This window comes from Phoxinus phoxinus (assembly GCF_949152265.1).
Source record: "Phoxinus phoxinus genome assembly, chromosome: 5".
In the NCBI taxonomy this organism is placed as follows: Eukaryota; Metazoa; Chordata; class Actinopteri; order Cypriniformes; family Leuciscidae; genus Phoxinus; species Phoxinus phoxinus.
Window position 1 is genome coordinate 33,323,487 of NC_136880.1, and position 22,165 is coordinate 33,345,651.

General features: G+C 38.1%; 1 protein-coding gene across 1 annotated transcript; it reads left to right on the plus strand.

Annotated features, from left to right (window-relative positions):
- Positions 1–967: 967 nt before the first annotated feature.
- rem2 (RAS (RAD and GEM)-like GTP binding 2) lies at positions 968–21,073 on the plus strand. Its single transcript, XM_079612515.1, has 5 exons — positions 968–1,248; positions 2,286–2,607; positions 3,207–3,280; positions 13,023–13,200; positions 19,636–21,073. The coding sequence occupies exons 1-5, from the start codon at positions 1,237–1,239 to the stop codon at positions 19,962–19,964; spliced, it is 915 nt and encodes a 304-aa protein (XP_079468641.1). The 5' UTR covers positions 968–1,236; the 3' UTR covers positions 19,965–21,073.
- The last annotated feature ends 1,092 nt before the right edge of the window (positions 21,074–22,165 follow it).

A 22,165-nucleotide genomic window follows, 5' to 3' on the forward strand; every position in this document is an offset into this window, starting at 1 on the left:
CACTCAATAATTCGTGCTTTAAAACTTCAGGGTTGCCAGAGAAAAATAACTCAGAGGATACGCTTTATGTGTCTTGGAAAGCTGAATCAAACAAAGTATCAAGGTCAAAGCTTGAACACATGTCAACAAAAAGAGAGGAAGAGGGAGAGAACAGCACTCAGCACTTGATTTGACTCTAATAAACACTGAAGTCAAATGCCTTTTTTATATAATCTGGAGCTGCTGTCACCCACAAAAGAGGGTGTACAGTAGCATCTGCAACTCATGCATGTTGCTAATCTTAAAAAAGGTAACACTTTAGAATACTGTTCCGTTGTTAATGAATAACTACACAGGAACAAATGAGTAACACATTAATAATACTCTAACTACTATTAACTAACAAGAAACTCAAACCAAATCCTTCAGAAGGAATTACTAATTATTTGGATCAGTATTATAAAGTGAAAAGCATGATAACTCCCTAAGGTTCAGTAAGGTTCAAAGTCATTGAAAGCTTTTGAGGTTTTAGTAATTAGTAATTCCTTCTGATTAATTTGGTAACACTTGAGTTATTGATGAGCTAATAGTGAACTAATTACCACATTCAACTGAGTGCTATTATTTACAAATGTATTAATCAGAGTTTCTTGTAAGTTAATAGTAGTTATTAGAATGTTAATAGTGCGTTGCACATTTGTTCCTGTTATTTATTAATGAAGTTTAACAATAACATCTGTTATAAACAATCACAAAACCACAAACCAGGAGTTCATTAATTTGCAGAGCAGAATTTAGGACTAGAACTAAAGATAGTGATAAATAGAATATAAATCTTTATATATTTCTTCACCATGCCCATCAGATTGACCTGAATCAGAGAGAGATCCAGAGAGATTGGGAGCATTCAGGTACCGGCTGGAATGAAGAGGCGTGTCTACGAGGTGCGGGGGCGGGGCTACACGCTCTCATATGAAAAGCCACTATTATAGAGACAGGTGTACAGTAATACGGGTGTCACGCAGCGCAGCCGGTCGCAGGGAAGCGATTAAATGTTTACTATTAAGTCAAAAGGAGCATTTTTGCGCGGTTAGAGTCATATTGGGAGCGTTTCTTTTTTTCCAGACTACAGCCATGTGATGGCATATGAGTCGAGTGTAATGTAACAATCCCCACCGACGCCTGTGCAGTTTTTACGCTCAGTGACATGACATGGACGGCTGAGTGTCTCACTGAGAGCGGATGAACTGAAGAACGATGTCGGACCAGGTAAGACGCTTTCCCGTGCGTGTGTGTGTGTGTGTTTCTGGATATGTGTGTGGGGGTTGTAGGATCCTTCACAGGTTTGGGATGTATACGCCGGTGTGTACACACCCTCTCTTCTTCTGCAGTCTTTATGCTGACTTTGTTTATGTAGGAGTGATTGTGTTTTGAAAAAAACATTCCTTTAGACAGTCCTTTAGACAGTCGTAATATTTCAGTTTAGTGTCTTTGTAATGATTAAAACGGTCAAAAATATCTATGGTGATCTTGATAATCACTGTAACTTAATAATATGTGTAAGTCTTCATTGTATGGTGGACTAAATATTCATGATCTTAATGATTTGCATACTACTTCACTATTCATGATAATATAATATTCAAAATGATGTTGTTATTCAAAGTAACTGTTACTTAAGAGCTGGCCTTGGGCTACCTCACCCCAAGAATCATACTAGATCTTATTGTTTCACAGTCTGATTCACAATAAAGTCTATGATTAATTAATTACCTCCTTTCAATTAGTATAATTGGCTGTCTATGTGTGTCTTGCATGTCTGACACCGGATCAGGCGTACAAGGTCCCCGGCACACCTGCAGTGCTGCGGCTAGATTAATTGCCATATTAATATTGATGCCAGTTGCCCTCACAAGCATACACAGTAAACAGTTTAAGAGCTCTCTTGGTGATTTTGCTTGATAGAGATAGATGGACAAAGCCCTCAACATCATTGAAACTGTGAAAACCCATTGTTTTCCTCGTCCTTTTTGTCTGTTGGGATGTCTATGCCACTCTTTCTTAGAAATCTAAGCAAGTGATGCTTGTTTATGTGAATGGACACACTGCACATTGTTTTGACCCACTTTCGCATAATGTGCACTGCACAACTTAAGTCCCAGAAGATCACAATCCTCCCCCTTGCACGTGAATTGTTTTGATACATTATTGATTTAGATATGTTATGGACTGACATTGTTCTTGGTGTTCAGTTGGATCGGATGAAGATGCTTGTCTCATCTTGATCTCATCTGATGATTTCACAGGGTTATGGCTTAACTATTTTGGCTGCACCCCAGCTCCGCAGGGGCAGCACCCCCCTGCCTATCAAGCATCAGCTGAGGAGAGAGGAGGCTGTTTCCGAGGATTACGATTGGGCGCCTGGGCTCAATGAGTCTGCGACTCCGCAAATCAGCGTCACCAATACCCAAGATTCGCCTTCCCTAAAACTGCCGCAGCAGAAGTACCACGGACCCCTTCGGATAGTCCTACTGGGCCAAAACGGAGTGGGCAAATCCTCTCTGGCACTTTGCCTTGCTGGACTGTCAGACAGATCACTCTCTATAGACTCTGAAACCCAAGCAACCGGTAAATATTATATTCATACAGCTTTCTTGTGCTCAGCATCAAGCGTCAGGATGCCAAGGACTGTACTATTTTTAGATTTGCTTTGGATGAAACACACTTATCACCTCACAGACACCCGAGATCACTAGTGTAAGGCTCTCAGGATTTGATTGGAAAAAGCGGAGTGGGTGCCGTGAAGGCATCCATCTTATTTCAGGTCTTTCATCATCTTGTGTCTTAATGAGGTGGGAAAGAACCAGCAAGAGTGCTGCCTCTGCACAGACCCTTTCTGCACAAACAGAGCATGTCATTTACTAGAGGATAAAGAGCCAATCAGACACACAGTCACAGACAGTTTTTTTTTTTTTTTACCTGAGTTGAGTGTTCTTGTGCATTGATTCTGCACCAGCTAAATTATTGTTACACAATGTCTCGAGTCCAATTCTGAACTTGCATTTCAAAACTTCTTTTGTGTTCTTTCTACTGATATATTATTATACATTTGTTCCCATGAAATTGCCAGTTTCTGCTCAACTGCAGAAATAAAATGAGATGCTAATTGATTTTATTTTATCCTTGAGTGTCAGTTTTTTAAAGATGTATCTGTGTGTGTGTTGTAGATGAGGGTTACCAGCGGCGAGTGACTGTGGATGATGAGGACAGCTCAATTTTAGTATTTGACAGTTGGAAACAGGTGAGTCAAAAACTCTCCCATATGCATAAAAGCAGTTTTGCTTTAATTTTTTTTCAGCTTAGGTGTGCTCTGTTCTACTTTGAATAAATTTAAGATTACAGCCTTTTCCCTCTGATATGCATTGATAGAATGTTCAGCATTCAAATTGTAACGAGTAGCGGTGACGTCATCATAATATATGCATACTGAATTGTGATTGGTCTTGCCCATCCCTGTGTTACGTAAAAATGTATAGATGTTGATTCATCTGACAGAAAACACGACTCATACTTATTGTCATGACAACAGCAAAGTGACTGATGCAACGTGTCATTTTTCACTGAACTGAAGTCCCAAATCCGGAGCTTACCTAACATGATTCTTTTGCATCCTTGTGTGCGCTGGTATTTGCTTTAGGAAATGTGAATCTAGTCTTCTTATATCTTCACTGCAGTGTTGGGGAAGCTACTTTAAAACTGTAGTTTGCCAAGCTACAGATTGCACATAATTTATGATCTTTTCATAATTTATGAATTTATGTCTGACTCTGCCCCCTTGTTCCGTTTGTCATGAAATGGTCTTAAACTTAAATCTAAAGAACTATGGTGCTGATTGAGACTTAATTATAAAATAATATAATTTACATAACATACATAAACACCCAATACATAACTGAGTAGCATTTAGGCTTTTATTCAATATTTTGTTACCTACAGCACTTAAACGGATAATTCATCCAAAAATTAAAATTCATAATTGAATAAGTCGTTTCAAACCTGCATGACTTTCTTCTGCAGAACACAAAAGAAGACATTTTGAAGAATGTTGGTAAGCAAACATTTATGGTTATTGACTTCCATTGTATGGACAAAAAACAGACATATTTTATCAAAAAAACTTATTTTATGTCTCACAGATTAAATAAAATGGTATAGTTTTGTAATGAGGTGTGGGTGAGTGAATTATCCCTTTAAAACTCCATGCAGGGACAGGATGAATTGAACCACTAGATTTACTAAATCTAATTTAGTGTTAGCACTAATTCTAAGTCTTAGTTATTAGTCAACACTAATAACTAAGTCTAACAGTAATTTACTAAACAGACGGTCTAACGCTGCTTTAATTGCATTGCATACATGTGCAGAAAACGATTAGTGTAAAAATCTATTGATTGAGCAGACACACTCTTTGAGTGGTTAAGAAAACAGAGAGCGAAGGATAGAGAGGTTAACAGAGACATAAAAAGATGGGATGCAGAGAAAGATGAGAGAAATCGGCTCTTGACCCTCCAGCCAAGGTTTGTCTGTTGTTTGTCATTTCTGTTTCCTTTCACTTTAGGGCAAATTGTTTTCAGTTTCCCATAATTTGTTCAATTTCTGCTAAGTGTAACTGCCGGGTTTAAAGATCCTTTTACAAGCATTTTATGTGTACCCTCTATAAAATCAGCCATGTCCAGGTTTCCTTGTTATTTCACAGTGAATTATGACCTCTACTTTTACACTGTAAAAGACACTTGTTTGGCAGTAATCTAGAATGATCTAATGGATCAATACACTGTGGCATGTGTCATTAAGCTTTCCTGTCATGGTTCCTGCTTTTGCATCAGTGTATTGCAGAATTGTGTTTTCTGAATTGGTCAAACCCAATAATTAATTTACAATGTTACAATGTAGTGTATATCTGTCAGAAAATGTGGGACTATTATGGGGGGGTTGGCTTGTTTAGACTCGTCTTTGATGCTGACCCTTTTGAGCAGTGCCATCTCATCCGAAGCATCTGTGTGATTTAATTATTTACATTCATCTTCGTCTGGGATTGATGCCTCTCTACTAGTTCTGACCTCACTTCTCTCTTCATTAGTCAACCACACTTTCCTCTTTCTTGGATGATACAACCGGTTTGACCATCGCTTAAAACATAGGACATTCACAGACTCCTAAATACCAGTTAAAATTCGACTCTTGCTGTTTTATTTAATGTGTAATGTATGTATTTCCTTCACACCCGCTCGCATGACAGGCTAAAGCATGTAGTGGGTGTATCATCCACTCATTGCTCTGTTTATACTCTGAAATATGATGATAATTTTGCCTGGAACACACAGATGCATGTGCTTATTTAATGTGTGTCACTAGAAAGTATTCAAACACCTGTGAATGTTTTGTGATATTGGGTTGTGCATATAGATGTTTGACACACCACAGGGGTATTAGGTGTCCTTTTTGAATATTCAATTTTATTCAAATCCCTGGGCAAAATTGATGTGACCTTTTTTAAATGATGTTTATGTGTCATCAGATCTCTCCTAAATCAGATGCTGTTTGTTACATGCATGAATGTCAGTCGTGATACTGCTATCACAGAATGACTGCGAGTTTTGGATTTATTCCAGGGCAAAGAGGGAGAGAGCAGTGGCTGGAAAAACTCCAGACTCCCCCCATTCCATCTTTTCTCTTTCTCCATCTCCAAAAATGCCATTTTTCTCTTTCAAAGCATCCCTCTTTCTCTCCGTCTAACCATCCGGCTCTCTTCCTCGGTGGCACATCGCATCACGTGACCCCTGACCTCACCCACTGCGTTGCATTCTATACCCGTTCCCCGGTTGCCATGGCTACCGGTGGTTATAGCAAACAAAAGGATCTCAGATAAACTATGCAGTGATTAATTTTAATTTTACAGATGCAGAGATTCAGTGCTGCCCTTATAGCTTTATGGTTCACTGATTTCAATCTGTATAGCTTATGGATCGAAGCCTCATCATGAAGAATGTTCAGCTGAAGTCTGTCAGTAAACAGTTACTTTGTCGTTTATTTCAAGGTTTATTGGAGTAGTAGTTAGAGCTGCACAATTGATCCAATCAAAATCGATATTTCCTTGCATGATAAACCATAAAAGGCTGTGATTTAATTAAAGAAAAATATAGTCTGCAATGCACTGCATGCTTCAAAGTGAATTAGTGGTGTTCTGTTTTGTCTGTAGTCTACTACAATGACTCCCATACAGGAGTACTTGGAAAGATTTTGATTTAGCTTCAACAGAAATCATGACAATAGAATAAAATTAGGGCTGTCAGAAGATTAAGTTGTTAATCACAAGATTTTGTTTTGTTCCTTAAAGGGTTAGTTCACCCAGAAATGTATATGCTGTCATTATTTCTCACCTCATTGTTGTTCCAAACCCATCAGACTTTCGTTCATCTTCAGAACACAATGAAGATTAAAAATTTGAGACCTTTCTAACCATCAGTCTACACAACTACCACTTTGAGGCTTCAAAAAGTTCATAAAGAGATCGTAAAACTAATCAATATGAATTGAGCGGTTTAGTCCAAAATTTTCTGATAAGACTCAATCGCTTTATATGACGAACAGATTGAATTTAGGCTTTTATTCACATATACATTGATCAGCGAACATTAACAGAAACTCAACCGAACCTGCTTGATGCGCAAGAGCAAGCCTCTTGCGGAAGCTCAAACTTGCTGTGTAACACACGAGAATGATCCTCATTGGTTCTCAAGGGAACATGCTTGAGCTGCTGTTTACCACAAATAATGTGTGAGTTGATGAATTTGAATGAATATGTGAATAAAAGCTAAATGATATCTAGTATATTAGAAGTCAAAAAGTACTTGTATGAGTAGCTGGAGCGTTTTTGAAGGGTATGTGGGTGTACAATACATACTCCAAAAAAGTTAGAAATAAATGATCTGCTACACAAGCTCGAAGTACTGTATTTGTGGCTGTATTTACATAAATGTCTCAAGGACGAACAAAAACATTTTGGCTTAAATGTGAACACTCAAACTGACCCTCTAAAATCAAACTAAAGTGTGAGAATACGGCATGGTTTGCTTAAGAGTAACTCAATATATTTGCAGCAGAATGCGGGCAAAACATGACTCAAATATATGAGGCATTGCTTCAAATTGAATTATTTCTTACCGGTTTGTTGTTTCGCACACTCTTTTGGATGCTGGTCCTGCTCATTCAATGATTTTATGCCTTTTGTGATTTTCTTTGATCCAGGCAGAAGCAAAATGCTATGTTAAATGTTTATCAAATTTCTCACAATGTGTTTAAATTGAAGTATGTTTTTTGTTGTTGTCCAAATCGTACACTCCTTGTAGTGAAAAAAAGAAGAAGCAATATAAGCATTTATCCCTTGAGTATCTTTAAGACAAAATGTAAGCATTAATTAATATCTTAGACCCAGTGAAGGTCAGCACTTTTCTTATTGTGAAACAAGGTCAGCATATTTGGATGCGGTGAAGAGGGTGCAGTAAGTTTACTCTAACGCTGCAGTCTGTTCTGTGGACTGCAGCCTCACTGTCAACTTACTGCATTCACTGAACCATGGAGAATTGGAGAGAGAGCATGAGAGAGTGAGAGTGAATGAACTCATTTTCACACAGTGCTGCATCACTAGTAGCTGCAGAGGATGCAGGTCTATTTTGGTTCTGTAGCAGATTCTCCTAAGTTCACCCATCTACACCTGACACATCAGCCCAATTAGAGTTTGGATTACGCACAGGCATTCATTCAAACATGCACATTCTCACAAACGCACTGTACAATCACGTACACTGCCCCGAGTCTAGCCTCAGTTAGCTCTGAGACTTGAAGTGCTTGTGACAGCGGGGGGAAGAATGGCTTTAATAAGTCATTCTCTTTCCTAAAATAGCTGGTCAGTAACGTCCTTACGCAGGCCGAGGACGCATTCCGTCACCCGACCAACCGTTAGGCAATGGGAATTGCGTCACGCGTCGCTGCTCCGTTTTCTATGTTCCAGCATGAGTGAGTTCCAGCACGGGAGGCATCAGCTTGCTCTAACCTCTCTGTTCACCTATGTCAACTACATGAGCCAAAAACTCAACTTGAAATCAATTTGCAGCCTAAATAGGGTGTGAACTGTTTAATTTAACTATTGGCCACTTTGAATTGAAGACTTGAAATGAAACAAAACTTGGAATAGTGCACTATTAACTATTGTTCTGTGCAGTTGATCTACTACATTTGTCTTAATTGTTGTGGATACTGTGGCCCACAATGCTGTAGGCATTGAACCTCCTTTTTGGGGCGGCAGTGGCTCAGTGGTTCATGTAGGTCGTCTACAAACCGGAAGGTTGGTGGTTCAATCCCCAGTTCCACCTGACCAAGTGTCGAGGTGTCCATGAGCAAGACACCTAACCCCAGCTGCTCCCGACGAGCTGGATGGCGCCTTGCATGGCTGACACCGCCGTCGGTGTATGAGTGAATGGGTGAATGTGAGGCAAAATGTAAAGCGCTTTGGTGGCCATTGGGTCTGTGAAAGCGCTATATAAATGCAGTCCATTTACCATTACCATTTTCCAGTGTATAAACAACTTGTTTATACACTGAAAAAGGAGGTTCAATGCCCACCTCATTGTGGACCACAGTATCCACAACAAATTTGATGATAGATAGATAGATAGATAGATTGATAGATAGATTGATAGATAGATTGATAGATAGATTGATAGATAGATAGATAGATAGATTGATAGATAGATTGATAGATAGATTGATAGATAGATAGATAGATAGATAGATAGATAGATAGATAGATAGATAGATAGATAGATAGATAGATAGATAGATAGATAGATAGATAGATAGATAGATAGATAGAGTACGGATGCGTGTTATTAACCTCATTTACTCAATCTCTTGTTGTTCCAAACCTGTCTGACTTTACTTCTGAAACATAAAAAATGTTTACTTTCAAAGTGTTTTTCCCATACAATGAAAATAAATGCTGACTAAAGCTGTCATTCTGCCTTATATGTTTTTTGGAACAGCATGAGGGTGAATAAATGATGACAGAAATATCATTTTTGGGTGAACTAGCCCTTAAGCAGTAGCATTCATTTCAGACATTAAACATGCAACGTTACAAAGTAATGTTGCATTCTACTATTCTGCTATTTGAAATGTTTATCTTTGCATATTACTGCATAATATATATATATATTATACTTATATGCTATTTTCATAAAATAGTATGCAGGTAATATACAGCATATACTGTGCAGTATGAGCTAGTATTCCATTCTAAACATAGCCCAGAGCAAACGACACAAGATGTCTACCATTTCCTGTCACTGTGTGGTTGACAGACATGTCATGAGCTGGCAGACTAGGGCTATTCGACTTGGCTATAATTAATAGATTACTTTGAGGTGAAATATTGATGATGCTAAGTGGCTCATATGGTTTTTGTTTACTGGGTAGGGGCTATTGTGTGTGAACTCTGACAAAGGCGGTGTGGAGTTTGTAAATGTGTGAAGTTTACGTCTGTTTATCTCACTCAGAGTGTGTAGTGTACTGCTGGGAGCCTTATGCTTAAGTACAGTGTGCTACAGCTCAGCCCTAGTGTCATTATGGACTGTGAGCTTTTTGTAACGTTCATTAGGGAAATGTTTTTTTCTTTGATGATCGTGTGCTTGGCAGAGAAAGCGGGTTTTTATTTCTGTGGAGGTATGTGTGCTTTGTGTTTATGGCAGCAGGATTGGCTTGTTCAGTGGCTGAGAAAGCACTTTTAGACGGGATGGTGTACTGTAAGTCTGTGTGTGGGATCTTGGGACAAGTGTGTATGTTTGGGAGGAGGGGATGTGTGGACAGATGGTCTGTGGTGACTATCTGCAGGGGTGTGGACCTCATTCTGGTGCACAGAAACAAACTCGCCACACGGTTAAGTCTCAACATCCAATTATTAGACTCGACCTCTCCGCCCTACGGAGTAAGAAATTAAAGTCTCTTATCCACCGTGAAATCCCTCTCCATATTGAAATATAATATTTCATATGCTTGTTATACTAAATGTATTCTATGTCTTATACTTAATCTATGTGTGTGTCATTTTATGTATTTATTTAATTATGTAATAATTATTCAATATTAATATTATTTAATAACAGCCATCCGGAGTCTCCCAGCCCACGGACCAAGATGCTGGGATTGGCTCCAGCATTCCCAAAACCCTACATAGGACAAGCGGTTTGGAAAATGGATGGATTAATTATTTGATAATATTTAATAATATATTTAATTATCTAATATGATATTCATAATATAATGATATTTAATTGTTTTTTTATATATTTAATTATATAATTTTTTTTTTATTGTCATTTTTGTATGTTTATATTTATTTCATATACTCTCTTCTCAATAAAGTTGATCTTGTTTAAATAAATAAAATTTAACTGGGAAAGAAGACCGAAATACAGATGAAATACAATGTTTTGCAATGTTTTCTCTGTATTGGCTCATGGACCAAGCCCTGGCCTGATTTCCATGTAATCTTCCTGTGCCAGACGTGGCCAGAAGAAGGTGTGTTAAATGACCCAGTAGAGAAGGAACACGGTTCTTGGGAATGGGTTCACTGTGGGAGATGAGTTGCGGGACATTTTAATTCCATGTTTTCCCCTGATTCTAATCTGCTTTATGACCTACCATAAACTCATTTTTTTTTCTCTCAACCAAAGGCTTAACCACAGCAACAGGAACAGAGAGAAACAATTTCAGGGTTTTGAGGCTGAAGTGTGATTTCTGTACCACTAGTGGCACCAAAGGGAATTGAAAGATAGATTTCCAAGGGATTGTTTATCTTCAATAGAACTGTTCAGTTTGTGAGCCTTGAGTTCCCTCTGGAATTTGCTTTGGGTGTTAGAATAGCAGTTTTCAATGTTTCGGTAAATGGTTATAACATTACTTGAGGAGATTTTCATGTTTTGTTGTACAGAATAAATGACACACAATCATACCGTAAGCATATACTTTTGTTACATTAAACATATCCATCCATCCATCCATCCATCCATCCATCCATCCATCCATCCATCCATCCATCCATCCATCCATCCATCCATCCATCCATCCATCCATCCATCCATCCATCCATCCATCCATCCATCCATCCATCCATCCATCCATCCATCCATCCATCCATCCATCCATCAGACACACCTAATGTGTATTTTTTGCTCTTCATTATGTTGAATTAGGACTGAAACGTTTCCTGGCTTTTTGGGGAAGTGAAAAATAAAGAAATATAAAATTGTCCTGAGAGTCCATTTTACTCCTACCAAAATAACTTGAACACATTTTATGTTGCAATTACAACTAACAGAGCAATATTTGAGATCAACGCAGCGCTTTGACTCTAAGGGGAATTCAACCTACAAATTGCTTACTTAACATCAGAAACTGCACTACAATTTTAAAGAAGATACGTTTAAACAGAATATGCTCAGTGTGAGATTCTGGTGGAGAAATAGTCAAAGGGATATTTTGTTCCTTTTAATTAAGTCTTTTTGCAACATTATACATACCAAATTAATCTTCCTGACACACACAAGCACTTCATAACGGTAAATATGTTTGTACAAAAAGCACCATGGCGTGTGGATGAGCATTTAGATGGATTAGCGTGAAGGTTTTCATTAACCTGCTGTTATAGGGTTGATATATATTGACCATTTCAGCATTTATTAAGAGTGCAGGATTTAATAATCTAAATCTGTACAGGAGGACAAAAAAGCTGGCAGGCATATTTGCTGACAGCATGATACGGATTTTATGTGTGTGTGTGTGTTTCATGACTATAATCACTCAGTTTGTGTGATAATGCACAGTGTAATAAGAGTGTGTGTTGCAATACCACTGTAGGCTATACATTTTCACACGCATACCTGCCTGTTTGTACTCAGAGCCATTAAAAGCTATCATTGTGTGTGTATATCTGGTCATGAAAGGGCAGACAGTGACAGATGGGCCTGTATTTTGGTGGAAGAGCTCGATGTTATTAGTTAGATACTGCTGTACTCTCTCGTCTTGTTTCTCTGATGGAAAGACCTTTTACTTTGCCCGGCCGGCCCCTGAGAGCCCCTCCATCACGATGAGCACTATCGACCGTGTCCTGCTGTCTTCTCCGCTCATCAAGATACGTGTCTGCTCCTCAGCGGAGAGAGCCTTCTCCCCGTGCCCTTCCTGCGTGGGGTTGTGGCAGGTGGTTGAGCCCCCCTCTTCCCCGTTGCTTCCGCCCCAATAGACTCTTCCTCTCCAGAGAAACTCTGCGTTTCTGAGGTTGTGTGAATCGCACCCTCCGGGGCCGAGTGCGATTGGCTTGGCTGCAATGAGAATTTTTTAGGCACCTCTCCAGAGGGCTGGAATTCGCCTTTGGGGAAAAGGGGATGTAGGACACAGGCTTTCCATCTATTTATCTGTTCCTCTTTCTGTGTAGGAAATTAAATAGGAAGCGTTCCATAGGGGACGGAAACATTTTCTTTCTACCCTCAGTTCATTAAAGATAGAGTGACAGCAGTCTTGTCATAGCTGGCAAGAAGAGAAAGCCCGAGCCCTGTGTGGCCGTACTTTGACGCTTTAATGCGTCCGCGGTGAGGTTCTCGGGGGGTAACCGCTTGACTGATGCATCTGCTGCCGTTTCGAACACACCTGAGCTCAGTGGCGGCAGCAATGCTGAAATTGTGAGCTGGAACAACAACAAAGCCATCCTAGATTTGAGGTTATCCTTCTTAAATCCCGCTAATCCTCTTTTTCGTGGACACAAACACCCCTGAGCCCCGCACTAGCAAAAATGATCCTCCTCTTATTACTGACCTACCGTACCAATGACAAATAATTATGTAATACTCTGTAAATAGCCTGTATAATAAGCACTCATAGTTGAGCTCTGCTGTAATTGGTATGTCTGTGATTTGATTTGATGTGATTGGCAGGAGCTGTCCATCCTGCAATGCGAGGTGTGCATCCTGGTGTTCTCGTTGACGGACAGGCGTAGCTTTCACCGGATCGCCCAGCTCCGCCTACTGTTGAGGGAGACGCTGCCGCACACCCCCATCATCCTAGTGGGCAACAAGAGTGACCTTGTGCGCTCCCGTGAGATCAGCACAGAGGGTAGGCTTGTTTTTAATCTACGTCTTTGAGCACAGATCCCATAATTCAATGCGATTCAACGCATGTTGCATGGCTGGCAGAGATTACATGCAGGGAATTAAAAGAATAGGGTTTTAGGTCAAGTGAAAGAATAGCGTTTTACTGTGAATTAAACATTGTAAACCCAAATACAGATGCAGAGATACTAAAACAGAGAAAAGGAGATAGAGAGAAAGAGAGAACGATAGTAATGTGAAATTTTTTAATTATAATTTTAAATTATACTTTTATCAGCAAAGACACCTTATAAGCTGATCAAAAGAGACAGTAAAGACATTTATAATTTTAGAATTGTTCTTTTGAACTTTCTATTCAACAAAGAATACCTTAAAATGTATCACGGTTTCCATAAAAATATTAAACATAAAAATAAATTCAACATTGATAATAAAAAGAAAAGATTGTGAGCTCTGAATCAGCATATTAGAATGATTTCTGATGGATTGTGTGAAGCTGAAGAATGGAGTAATGATGCTGAAAATTCAGTTTAGCCATCACTGGAATAAATTACATTTTAAAATATATTAAAATAGAAAACAGCTATTGTGAATAGTAATAATATTTCACCATATTGTTGTTTTTACTGTATTTGTATTGTATCCAATATCCACATATGAGGAAGTATAAGAAAGAAAATTAGTGTCTGATGCTTTACAGACTGTCAAAAATAGAAATAGGGCATATGTCAATATCAAGTGTTTTCGGTGCTAAGAGCTCCATTTATAATTGGAGCAAACTAGTTTTTTTGTGTCACACTGCTGTAGGCTACCAGTGTGGTCATGTGAGACTTTGAATGCCGATGAGACTCAATGGGAGGTTTAAAAAAAAAAAAATGTAATAAGCTAATTTTACATTTTCTAAAATAATTTTTATTTTATTTTCAAGTATATTATTTTCCCTGAAAATAGACAGCGCACTGCTAAGGCTGAGATTATTAATAAAACAAAATAAAAATGGTCGGTATGTTAAAGTTGTGATAAAACGGAAGTAGTGACAGATCTTTTTTCCGTATATCTGAGTGATACGTATTATTGGAAAATAAAAAATGTAGTGCGAGGACTTGGTGCTGATATCCATCGGTTTCTGATTGAGATTCCAGTCAATCGTAAGAAAGAGGTGGGGTTTAAGTGGACTAAAATGATTGGAGAAGTTCGGCATACATAACCAGAAAGTTTTACCAAAATATTGAGCCATGTCATTTAGATTAAAAATGACGAGATAAAATAAATACATAAAATGCATGGATGAATCATTAACAGTTAGATCAATAACATGCATTTAGAAAGTATACAGTCATTTCATGGCAACTTTAAATGCTGGGAGAATAATAGCAGAAAATTGTGAAACTTTAATATAGTAATTTAGAGTACAGATCCCATAATTCAACAGGTATTTCGAAAAACACAGTCCACACAAGGTCCCCTGTGGTCCACCTCTGTCTGCCACACTTATGAGTCATCTATATTAACCTTGCTGCTGTGACTCAGCTTTTGTCTAAATGCTTCTATCTCCATCTGGCCGTATTTATATAAGGGGCTTCGTGGATTCCTGGCAAGAAGAAATCACTCAGCTTATCGCCATGAACAGGTGCTGCTAGGAGACGTGCATTGGTTAAGTGGACACATTAGGGGCTGAAATGGTATATAGATTCTCTTTTCTGCTGTTTTCTCAGCAGGGCAGATACAGTTTTGTTTCAGTGTTGTTTCAAGTGTAAATTTTTAATGCAAATTAAATACAGATTTTTTTTAACTCAAGTCAGTTCAATTTAATTTTAGTGGTTTCTGCCACGGTATTTAAAAAACAAATGTCTACATCTAGATTGTGAAGAAATTGCATTTGAAAATACACAATGGTGGGTGGTTGCAATAATGTTTTTAGTGGTTGCTGGGACATACTATAATATTATTATTATTATTATATATATGATAATTTTTAATCGTTTTGACAGAAACGCATAGCCTAAATATGAGTCACAATGATTGAATGCATTGATTTTGGACTTCCACAGAAGATATGAGTACATGTTTTAATATTTAGACCACTTCTATTATTGATTGCTATCAGGGATGTTCAACCAGTTGAGCAAAAAGTGTTTATATACATGTAAATAAAAATTACCTACCCTTACATTTTATAAGCATAAATATAAGCTCTCTCTCTCTCTCTCTCTCTCTCTCTCTCTCTCTCTCTCTCTCTCTCTCTCTCTCTCTCTCTCTCTCTCTCTCTCTCTCTCTCAATCTCTCTCTCTCTCTAATGCTTGGCATGTTTGGGACATTTTTTTGTGTGTTTGCTCTGCATTATCTCTCACCCACAATGTGCTGGTGTTACTATCTTCATGTGTGTGCGTGCGTGTGTGTGTGTGTGTGTGTGTGTGTGTTTAAGTATGCCAATGTTAGTACACGCTCTCATATTCTCTCCCTCACACCTTTCTTTCTCTAATTCTCTCCTTCGCCTGCGTGGTGAAGTGAACCCCCTGTGCCATGTGTTTGCAGGACTGTGATAAGGAGGATAAGGAAAAAGTAAAGCTTAGTGTGTTGTAATCATTACGAAAATGGTGTGCAGGCACTTTTATGTATTAGAGCTGATAACAGGGCGGTGCCATGGGGAGGGATGACATCAGAGGTGCTCTATTCTTTTGGAAAATTACATCCAGTATAAGCTGTATTCTTCTGTTTCAGCAGTCAAATGATTTTGCTGCTCATCTTCCATATTATGAACAACTGCATGGCAAAGGAATGGCGAATCAAAGCAATGAGGACATTTATATACATTTATATCACCCATTTCTATATGCCTGCACTCTCTGTATATTGGTGCTATATAGAGCGTGGATTATATATATATATATATATATATATATATATATATATATATATATATATATATATATATATATATATATATATATATATATGCGCACTGGGCAACGATTAATTGCAATGGTGGCTTTTGTTGTTTTGGGTGGTTGCAGGGGCATTGACCATTGGATGCTATTAAGTTCTAAATGATTGCTATACGTGGTTATGTATGACATAACTGGCCCCCAAATTGTACATAATAGTGTATGTTTCTTTTAAACTGGACTGAGTTGACCGTTGATATCAGATTTGATTGCATACTTGAAACAAACAGTTTTAGAAATTATGGTATATTGCTATTCATGTAAAACAGAAAATAGCTCTTACAGAAATGGCCACAGAGTGCCTTTTAAAGACACTTTGATAGCACTCTTCTCAAGCTGCACAATTTGAATGCATCATTCATGTCCAGAGCACAAACTGTATTATGCTCCAAACTGAGTTATGCTCCAAACAAAGTCGAACACTTAGGCTTAGGGGTTTGTCCAAACCTTTAACCCCAAGTATGAGCGTCAGTAAGCACCACTAACAAGCACATCAGATTGGTGTGGCACGGAGAAAAGGACCTTGTATGATGTACAGAGGACGGTTATGCGGACACATCTGTGCTCAGCATATTTATTCCTCCGGGTGCTGCAGCTAGTGTGGTCATCGATTCGGAAATGTTCTGAATCTTTTTCTGTCCATATCTCGCTTCCTGCATCCGATGCAAACACACAAGCGCACACACACTGTGTACTCAGCTTCATGTAAATGGGTTTAATTTACATTCTGTATTTGCGAGTCAGCTATTTGATGCTGACATTCAAGCCGTATTTAAACAGGCACACAGACTCTGGATGCGTACATGCTCTAAGGTTATAAAGGCTAAATCATTGAAACGGAGACGAATAACCTTATGCAAGTGGATGAGTCTATAGCCATAAACAGAATTTACAACTCTGGACTGTAATGCTACACGCATACAATAAATCTCCTGTCTGCTGGGGCACAACAAATGGTTCTCCTTCTTTTTCTTCTCTCTCTCTTTTTTTAAAGATAACAGGGTCCATTGTTTTATCGGGGGAATATCCTGCGTCTTTTATCATTTATTATTTTCCCTTATGTTTGACTATATTGTGTAATATTATTGCAACCGGTTTACACTTTAATATATGTATTTCTTGCAGAATTTTCAGCAGCCATAACTCCAGTCGCATGATCCTTCAAAAATCCTTCAAATATGCTGATTTGATGCTCAATATACATTTCTTATTTTTAATCAATGTTTAAAACAGTTGTGTGCTGCTTTAATATTTTTGTGGAGACAGAGATAGTTTTTCAGGATTGTTTGATGTAGAAAGTTCAAAAGAACAGCCATATTTTTAAATATAAATAAATTATAAATGACTTTACCGTCACTTTTGTACATCAATTTAATGCATCCTTGGTAAATAAAAGTATTACAGTTTTTCTCAATCGCTTTGGCACATTTTTCGAAACTGTCTTAACATTCTCTAAACTGTAAGTGCAATTGTCACAACTGTTTGCTGGAACATCAGAACTCTATAGCATCTCTGCAAAATAGTTACTCACCCAAAACATTTGGTTCATGCTTCAAATCAAAACCTAGTTTTTGTGTCTGTAAATTGGCCAAAGCCACCAAAATAAAAAGTATTTTTGTCAGCGTGTGAGCCGTACTGGTCACAAAATGTTTAGATGTTTTTTCACCGTGGAAATATTTGTTAAATACAAATTTCACACGCTTTCTACTTTTTAGTTGACACTGTGTTTTTTTTACACAATACAATAATGTCAGTTTTGTCTTAAAGACACCTAATATAAAGTGGGACTGAACATTTTTATACAGCAAATATTTGTAGAAATGTTGTACATTAATTTTTACGTATTCTATTACAGTATGTCTTCCCCTAACACCACACATTCTATATCTTCCTATTACTCTTCCACGACAAGCAACTGTGTATTTTCAGTTCTACAAAAATAAACTGCTGTTGCTGTTTATGGATTTAGATATTCCTGCATGTTCAAAAATGGCAGTTATTGTGCTGGGCAAACTCCATATAGCCTACTGTATGCTTCCAAAATTGATTGGTTGATTGGAACGATTTGAAATATTTCTATTTCACTACAATGGCAGGCCATTAATACCTATGTCAGCAGACATAGGTATTTATGGAATATACATGCATGTCTGACAGATTTTGATTGATCATTTTGCATGTGGAGGCTCACGTGATGAAAGAATGTTTAGAAGTTGTGAAGAGTTTGACAGTTTCACTGAGAATCAACTCATCAGTTTTGATCAACAAGCCATGCGCATTTAGATGTGCATATTGTAGACAATTGTACTTACCGGTACTCTTTTGCACACATGTGCCAAAACACATGCAAATTGTTTAAATGAATAAAAATCCAAATCTGATGTGAACAAGAAACTAATTGTTCAGAGACATGAACTTATTGTTTTGAGAGAAAAAAAAGTCTCATTCTAAAATTGAGCCAAAGTGATTGAGAAAAACTGTAATGGCTTCCAAAAAGGAATATTTCTGACCCCAAAGTTTTAAATGTGTAGTTTATGTTTTCCACAATGTAAATCTTTCACAATGTAAATGGCTTTGCATAGACCCTGTGCCAACTATACTGGATCTTTATGATTAAACAGGCTTTATTTGCTACTGTACCTTTAAGACCTCCATGTAACTGAACTCTGTTGTGAAGCCTCTTTGCATATGAAATAAGTAACAACACTTGCTAACGGCTTGTAGGTTCACTGTTCCATCCTCTCAATAGCAGCCTCTTCCCAGACAGCAACATAGTGTCTGCCCAGATCCGGCCCACATCTGGTACGTGTGAAATACACGTGTACCAGATCTGGGCTGACACTATGTTGCTGTCTGGGTTTGCAAAGCCTGTAACAGATTCCCAAAACAATCCATGCTGAAATGTGTCACACAAACTGCTATGGTTTAATTTGTAAACAAGAATGCCATAAACATCAAGCCACTTATTTCTAAGGTTGAGATCTTTCAGAAGGCTACAATAACCTACAGTCAGGATCAGCACGACGTTCGGTGGGCTTCTTGTTAGTTATACTCTACCATCTGAAGTATCTAATTCTAAAACTGAAATGTTTATTTTACAAAAAGTCAATTTTCATGATACACCACTTATAAAGCTACACCTCATCTGTGGATTGGCATGGTAAATGTTGTCTGTTTCCCGTGATTTTCTCTCTGTCTCCCCCTCATCTGCTTGTTTCTTCTCTCAGGTCATGTCACTTATTCACAATGGTGCCGTCTAGTCGAAATCTAAAGTGATCTAATTCAATCCTGTCCACACACCTCCGAACAAACACACCCCCACACACGGCAAGCATTTAGCCTTTATTTCTCCTTTCCTAGAGCCCCTCCGTGCTCCATTAAGTCACACTCAATTGATTCAGTTATCTAACGCTAATCTGTGTTGATATGACAAGAGATTGTCAAACTCCATCTGCATCTGTATCACTCAACCTCTCTCTCTCTTTCTTTCTCAGAGGCGCACTCCAGCGCAATGATGTTTGGCTGCCTGTACCTGGAGCTCTCCGTCTCTCTGGACCACCGCACCAATGACCTCCTAGAAGCGGCTGTGAGAGCGGCCCGGGGCCACAGCCTGGGGCCCGGCTGGACGGAGGGGTCCCCCTCAGCGGCCCGCCGAGAGAGCTTGACCAGCAGGGCCAAACGCTTTCTGTCAGGGCTCGTCCCGCGCTCCCACCTCGGCCGAGACAGGGACAGGGAGGGCGACAGAGACCTCGGCAGACACAGAGGAAGCAGAATGCTCAGGCAGAAGTCACGTTCTTGTCATGACCTCAGCGCTCTAATGTAACCGAAAACCACAGAGAGAGAAGGGAGAAGAGGTGTTAAAGGAGGCTAGAGGAGAAACTGCATGTGAGATTGACAGGTGAGGAGATAAGAGACAGTGTTGCCACACCACTTCACAGAGGAGATAATTCTCTGGAGATATTACCTAAACTAGTATGTGTGAAATTAGTTGTTTATACCAGTCTCTCAGTCATTGAATGTGACAGTGGTGCAGCGAAAACCTAGCAGTGTGTAAACTATCCTGACAGAACATGACCTTTAAGGTTGCGAGAGGCCTGGAAACGGACAGGCCGACACAAATATAGCGCTGGATATCAGTATAATGAGTATATCATGCTGGCTGTGACAGGCTGTTAGTGGCGATAGAATAGCTCCTGTAGAAGTCCCTGTTGAGAAGCATGCTGACACAGCACGGATGCAGAGTCGTAGTAAAAGTTTTGTAGTAAAAAAAAAAGGCCCACCGGCACAGAATAAGATGCTTTAGTTAATGCATGGATTTAGCTTTTTAGCTTTTCTCACTCTATCTGCACAAGAATAAAATTTTCAGGTTTAAGGAAATCAAATAAAGTGCGCATAATCAGTCATTGAAAAAAACCCGTTGGTCGATAGGGCTGCACGATATAAAATAATATAAAAAAAGACTGGCATTGCGATTATTTTGTTTTTTCTGCTAATTAAAAAATACTGGAATTTTCACCAGGTGACTTAAAGGAATATATCACTTCAAAATGGAAAATCTGTCATCATTTTCTCACCCTCAAGTTGTTTCAAACTTGTATGAATTTCTTTCTTCTGCTGAACACAAGAGAAGATATTTGAAGAATGTTGGTAAACCAAACAGTTGATGGGCCCTATTGACTTCCATAGCGGGTTTTTTCCTACTATGGAAGTCAATGGGGTACATCAACTGTCTGGTTACTGACATTCTTCAAAATATCTTCCTTTGATATCTTTGAAATTCAGACAGGTTTGAAACAACTTGAGGGTGAGAAAATGATGACAGAATTTTCATTTTGAAGTGAACTATTCCTTTAAGTTGCGATATTTGGAAAAATATAATATTTCTAGAATGATTGGGGTGATTTTCTTGAAGAAAGCATCTGCATATAAACTAAAAATAATTTAAACTAAACATTAAAAATTACTTTTTACTCTGAAGATTTTCTTTTCTCAAACTTGATAATTTGGAAAAACTTGAAAAATGTGGGTGTTCACACTCTTTTAGTAACCATAAAGTGAACAGAAAAAAACCAAAACAATTTTCACTAGTTTTCATAGACCACATTCCCAGTGTTTTTGACCCATTCAATCTTGACTATAAAATAATAATAATTTGTATTACTTTTTTATTAAGTATTATAAAAAAAATTATATAAAAACTTTTTTTGTAATACTATTGTACCGTGAAAACAATCTAGTATTTATTTAAAAGAAAAATTATTTTATTTGTAGTAACTGTAAAATTACAATACTATATTGTATGCCTTGATTTCTTTATTTTCGAACATGAAACTATCCAGCATTTTTTGCCACTGTGTAAATGAACACAGTGCCATGCTTCAATCTGAAACATGCAGTGCATTTATTTGTTTCATGAAATCGAAGTCCTGGTGTTTTGATAAAATCGATATCGCAACATTGGTTTAGTGAAATTCTTTCGATATATTGTGCAGCCCAATTGGTCGACTACTAATTGGAATAATGTTATGGTGGTTACGGCTCTGAGAAATACTGTGTCCTAACCAGACGTAGTCTCGCGTAGCCCGGCATATCTAGAAGAAGAGAAAATCTAACTGTCACCCAAAGCGACATACTACAGTGTGTTATATTTTCACACTCCATAGAGGCATGCTAGTCTAAAATAGAAACCAAAATAATAGACTGCTGTATAAAACATTTATTCAAATAATTGCAAATAACTATTTATACAGAAAACAGAAAAAAATTGTGTTAAAGACTTTGACAAAAATTTCTCTTGAGGTTTGTAATCAAGACCAAACGTCTTGAGGATCTTTTGTTCATCTGATGCCACTAACCTGGAAAACTTTTGCAGATCCCAGTGATTAGTTTTTTCTTCAAAATATTTTTTTTTAAATTTGCTTTACTTAACTTTTTAACACAATATCAAAGCCAATGGGAAGGTATTTGATGTTTTATACACAGTTTTACGGTACAGATTTTGAACCAATGAGATCTCATTATAGG

Coding starts and splice junctions, on each gene's coding strand:
- rem2 (XM_079612515.1), top strand. Junction 3,281..13,022: donor TATTTGACAGTTGGAAACAG/GTGAGTCAAAAA, acceptor TGTGATTGGCAG/GAGCTGTCCATCCTGCAATG. Junction 13,201..19,635: donor CCGTGAGATCAGCACAGAGG/GTAGGCTTGTTT, acceptor TTTCTTTCTCAG/AGGCGCACTCCAGCGCAATG.